At 31.6% G+C, this 6,113-nt stretch overlaps 2 protein-coding genes across 2 annotated transcripts in view; both read left to right on the top strand.

The window, feature by feature from the left end:
• LOC144959240 (uncharacterized) overlaps positions 1 to 5,339 on the top strand; it is a 6,782-nt gene extending 1,443 nt beyond the window's left edge. Inside the window, exons 2-4 of the mRNA XM_078891780.1 lie at positions 758 to 1,057; positions 2,622 to 2,927; positions 5,044 to 5,339. Of these exons, the coding sequence (XP_078747906.1) occupies positions 758 to 1,057; positions 2,622 to 2,927; positions 5,044 to 5,339 (902 nt within the window). The remainder of the gene's footprint in view (positions 1 to 757; positions 1,058 to 2,621; positions 2,928 to 5,043) is intronic.
• Positions 1 to 6,113, top strand: part of LOC144959083 (uncharacterized) — a 107,873-nt gene that overhangs the window by 50,338 nt on the left and 51,422 nt on the right. The gene's annotated exons all lie outside the window — the stretch shown is intronic.

Genomic DNA, 6,113 nt, shown 5'->3' with positions numbered 1-6,113 from the left:
TAAGATTCCTGTTCCTGTCTCTCGCGATTGTGAAGATGTAATTGCTAATTTCATTAGTTATGTCATTGCTGAATAAATGTTTGAGCCCTGTACTTCATCTTTGTATTTTTTGTTCTACTTCTTCAAGCTGTTAAATCATGTTTTGTTTTCATTAAATTTATCAATTATGAATAGTAATTTGTTTTAGAAAGTTGAAACAAATAAGGATGATAGTTTTTAATGTGTCCTAACTAAATTAATTAATTGTGCTCAAGAGTAACAACTCTATGACTTCTTGTTGGAATATTTCAGTCCTTCGGCCTTTTTAAAAAACCCTCTTCTTGAGCAAGATTTAGCCTCCCTGTTTCTCACTTGAACGACAGAGATAATTTCTGTTATCGTCAGACGGTGTTACGAGTTGTTATGGAAAGGGTTAAAAAACCACATTATAAGAAGATAGACACATGCGTCCCGTAACATAAGAAGGACCGACAGATAGAAGTATCCGGGATCACAGTATTAAATATGGTGGCTCAAGATGGAGTACCCATAATCAATTTGCACATTGAAACTAAGGGTGAGAAGTCGTACCCATTGCTCAGTTGGTTAAACCGCCTCCCTCCTCCCACCTTCCCACCGCAGTGATTGGGTATCTGTGTCTGTTAGATCTTGGGAAAAGTTATTTTCGATAGACTAGCGGGGTGTTATTGTCCATTGTTTTGATAAATTATGACGTCCCACGGAGGAACTTATATTTCTCTTTGATGTCTTTCAGCAGCATCAGATGTCAAATTACTCATGAGCATTAATGGGCAAAGTCTAAGAAGTGAAAGTAAATGGACTTTTGACAAAGAGTCTAACATCAAAGTTAGCTGTGCCGCACAGGGACACGGATCTTATGGTCTTTTTGTGTTGCTCAACTGTCCTTATCCAAACATGGTTTCCGGATCAGGGAGCGTGACGCTAGGTTTTACTTTGCAGTACTGGATGCGCTTCAAATCTTGTGAGTGTACATGCTTCTCCGGTTCAAGACTCATTTGTGAGAAAAGACGTACTTCAGTTGTGTTTTCATTTGAAGGTAAGTTCTGTATCTAGTACGATGAAACTCGGCTAGATACTTGTATTTTTGAAGGTTTGAATCCCGCGGTAGGTAGCAAAGTTCAGTCATTGGTGAAAGTGCTTCATTCACATTGTTATTACCATAATATATTATAAGATGTGTATGAATCCTGTCTATTCGAAATAATAAAGTGTTCAAGAAAAGCAATAGGGATTAAGTAGCATAGCTGTTTGTATCGTTCTACATGTCCAGTGTTTCTGTTTACATCATTTAGAACGCTATGATAACGTCAGTTAGTATTGTGCCTTTCAAATTCTTATATAATTAAAATGAAAATAATAATAATACTAACAATAGCAACAATAATAATAATGATAATAAAATAATAAAAATAATAATAATAATAATAATAATAATATAATAATAATAATAATAATAATAATAATAATAATAATAATAATAATAATAATAATAATAATAATAATAATAATAATATAATAATGATAATAATAATAATAATAATAATAATAATAATAATAATAATAATAATAATAATAATAATAATAATAATAATAATAATAAATAATAATAATAATAATAATAATAATAATAATAATAATAATAATAATAAATAATAATAATAATAATAATAATAATAATAATAATAATAATAATAATAATAATAATGATAATGCCTTCAGTCCATTTATTGTGATAGGCATTAACACACATATCATAGTTCGACTCCAGTTGCAATTAAAACCTTGCTATCTGTAACAGCATCAGTCAAAATGATGATAATGTAAAAAAGGACACCTGATAAGCGACATGAATGATAATATTAGTTCTATATTAGAGGGAATTTCGGACTCATTGCAATAATTTTTATGAGACTCCATGGTGTAATTCTTAATGTTATATTAGGATATAACTTTTAAAAACTACTGAGTTTCTTTTTGTTCTTTCAGAGAAAATCGATATCTCTATCATTTGTGTAGTGTGTTAAAGAGGAAATACTTTGTCTTTTTTACTTTATAGAACAATACCATGATTGTATTCAAAGATCGTATGTTTCGTGTTGGAGTGTCTAATAGATTATACGAGAGAATTATCTCGTTTTCAATCTAGCTGTGACTCAGCAGGCTTTTGACAGTCATTTTCTCATAGATCAAAATATACATTGGCGGTTCTGTGTGGTCTGGAACGGTGACAATGCTGAAATTTAACGGAAATAAACTAAACTTTGTTTTGATATCTGTGTCAATGTCGTATCTATCATTGTTTTGAAAATTCAAGAGCGGCATCAAGGATTTTCAGTCTACCCTTTTAGACCAAGAGATAGATAGATAGATAGAGAGAGAGAGAGAGAGAGAGAGAAGAGAGAGAGAGACAGAGAGAGATAGAGAGAGACAGAGAGAGAGAGACAGAGAAAGAGAGAGACAGAGAGATAGAGACGTCACTCGGCAGATTTTGACAATCATTTCCTCATTGTAGAACAAAATATACATTCTCATACTCTTTGTTAGTGCGTTGATTTTATTAAACCAGACAAACATCTTAAAGACAAATCACCATATTTCAGCGAAAATAAAGGTACTAGATGAAGAAAAAGTGCAAACGTTCCGTGTAGAGGATCAAGGAGAATTTACCACCTCCATTGTCGTCTACGGGGAGCCCATGCCAACTCGCTTCATGCTGATGAGATCGAAACAAATCGTGCCGAAGACTAATTATTCAGTTGAGATAGACAAGGGTAAACCTTTCCCCACTTTTGGTGTGACTCTCAAGATGCCTATGTTGAAGTTCAGTGACAGTGGTGACTACATCTTCGAAGTCGGCAACAAAATAGGATCAGATGAGTACAAATTTGTTTTGGACGTTAAAAAAGGTCGGTATCATACATTGATCTCACCTCATTTTTTTTTATTAAAAATAATATCATGATTAGATGCAATTTGTAACCAGCAACATATTTTTTTAAACAGAAAAATATTCATTCTTTTCCATAAAACGGCAAAACAAAAACAAAACAATTGCTAAAATTCCAGATTTTGATTTTGATCTATCAATGTAATGGATTTGGACTAAACTTGAAATAATTTTTAAAAATTCAAGATCACGTTGTTTCCGTTGAGAAAGCTTGCATTGATTTGGACTATTGTGTATAGGAAAAATATTTTGAATGCATGCGTCGTGTGTCTTACTGACCCCGCGGTTTTTGCAAATAATATTTCAAAATTTTGCAGAGAAAATGATGAAATTTGCAGAAGAAATTAAGTAAATTTTGCAAAAAATATGCAAATATTTTGCAGGTTTCTAAATATGTTGTATCACACCTAACAACTAACTACATGCAACCCATGTAATAAAATATCCCCGTGGAATTACGCAATTTAAAACTCAAAATTATGCAAAATTATGGGACAAAAATGACAAAGTTTGACAGAAATTATGCTGATTTTGAAATAGGCACAATGTTTGGAAAACAAAATTATAATTAAAAAACTGCTGCAAATGAAATTGCTGTAACAAAGAAGTAAATAATTCGGATATGACCTTTATTTAACTTAAATGAAAGGTCATATCCGAATTTTAAAAAAAAAGAATCAAAGAATTTATCAATGCAAATCAGAAAAGTGCCCCTAATATTGCGGCCGCAAGCTGTACAAAAACCTGGAGGCCGGTTTTTAGAAAGTCCCAGTAAAACACTTCGCTTTATAAATTGCTTTAAATCTCTTTGTCTATATAGTTCTTGGGGTATTCTAATGATTATTTGAAGGGTTTAGTCCTGTAATTAGCGCAACCATTACAGAACTGATAGTTTTGTTGTTTTTTTGTGTGTTGTTTTTGGGTTAATTTCTGCTTAAAAGTATCGTTCGAGCAGTGTTTTAGGCTATTTATTTTCTAAAATAACACAATTGCTTCAATTCATTTGATATATTGGTAGACCAGACCCTCTTAAACGTTTACGTATACGGACCGTCATTTTGGCCTATTGTCGCTAGGGCTGTACAGTGGAATGGCGATTAAAGATTAGACCTACCTTACAATAATAAATGTTAATTGGGACTATCTATATGGCGTACGCAAAGCTGACGGTATAGTGACTTATACAAACGCTCTATAGAATAAGAATTGGGCTACATTCAGGTCTTGCCAGTAACGCGCCTTTAACATGGTATAACAATTTTGTTTCATCGCAAATCATTAGATTTCGGTTGACGAGAGAAGAATGCCATTTGCAACCGACTTCTATTGAAATGTCGCGATAGTCGGCTTTCGTCAACAATAGCTTAAATAACCTTATACGCAGCTAAAGGGGAATATTTGGCCTTTCTGGAAATGCTTTGGAGTTTACAATTTGTTTGTTGTAGAGAGAAGAAACTACCAATCTCTATTTCTTATAAATGTGTCAAACCGGTTTGGAATCCGTCTAAAAGTTCAAACGCTTTGGGAAAAATGGAACAATTATTATATATATATATATATATATATATATATATATAATATATATATATATATATATATATATAAACATTTGTAAGATAATTAAGATTGTTTGACTTATACAACGTTGTTATCGAGCGTTGATCTCATCAGGAAGTGGAAGTGAAAGTAGATCGTCGTGTTTTTTGTATTTTTCTAGATTCGTGTTGATGGAGTTTCGTAATTACGTAAAAGGTTTTTGTTTCTATGTCTCCATGAGGATGTTAGTTCGTTTCTTCTGTTGAGTGTTGCCATATTCGGTTTTGTGATGATGACCTCTGCTTGGAAGAAAAATTCTTCATCATCACAAAACCAAACATGGCAACACTCAACAGAAGAAACGAACTAACATCCTCATGCAGACATAGAACTGTTCGAATGAAAAGGTCATCTCGGAAACATGAAAGCATCATCTATCATTGGCTCACTTATTATTGTTAATTATTTGAAAAAAAACCCATCAAAATCATGTTTTAATATCTTTTGTTGATTTATTGTTTCGACCCTGTCTTTTTCAGCCAAGTTCCAAATCTTAAACACATCTCTCATCAATGACACCATTGAGTTTGAGCCTTGTTATCCAAACCTTGCCTTGAAGATAATCGGAACTCCCAACCAAGATACTTTCATTCTGACAAGGGATGGAAAACCTACCGAATTCTCCGTGACTCACTCAATGGAAGATCCTCCTCTCGGTACCCTCCGTATCTTTTTACCTCCAGACGCCAAAAGCGGTCATTACCTATTTCAAGCGGAAAGCATGGACGGAGTTTCCCATACCTTTCCATTCAACTTCAAGTCAACCCACGGTTAGAAAGTTTGTTTATTATTATTATTATTATTATTATTATTATTATTATTATTATTATTATTATTATTATTATTATTATTATTATTATTATTATTATTATTATATTATTATTATTATTATTATTATTAATATTATTATTATTATTATTATTATTATTATTATTTTACTATTATTATTATTATCATTATTATTATTATTATTAATTATATATCATTATTAATATTATCATTATTATTATTATTATTATTATTATTATTATTATTATTATTATTATTATTGATTCAAACTCAGGACCAATCGTCTCAAAACGGTTTTTTGTAAAGCGGTTAAGTGAAATACTTGCAGTATCTGCCCGCCAGATGAAATGTACCAAAACAAATACTGTGTAGGCCTATATTGTACTTAAAAAACGTATATAGTCCGATTGATATGAGAACTAATCACCCAACTGGCGATTTTAAAAAATAACAAAGAATAGATTGATTTCAAATTAATTCGCTCTATAATATCGTGGTTACGAAAATTGACCTTTAAGAACAAATCGTGATGTTTCTAATTCAGGTGAACATTTATCATATACCTTGATCCGATATAATGGCATATTATCACGATAGTTCACCACTGTGTATTTATCTGGTTTTGAACGTCTCATTGCACGGCTAATGTATTATTTGAAGATGTAAATAAATAGGTATGAACATTTATATAGCTAATATTCACGGATATACCATGCTCAATACGCTTCACATTGTTTCATCGTATTCCCCAGCAGCCATA

Source organism: Berghia stephanieae, chromosome 13, assembly GCF_034508935.2.
Source record: "Berghia stephanieae isolate SIO BIC M18660-M18661 chromosome 13, UCSD_Bste_1.3, whole genome shotgun sequence".
NCBI classification, from domain to species: domain Eukaryota; kingdom Metazoa; phylum Mollusca; class Gastropoda; order Nudibranchia; family Aeolidiidae; genus Berghia; species Berghia stephanieae.
This window is presented reverse-complemented; position numbering and strand designations above follow the sequence as displayed.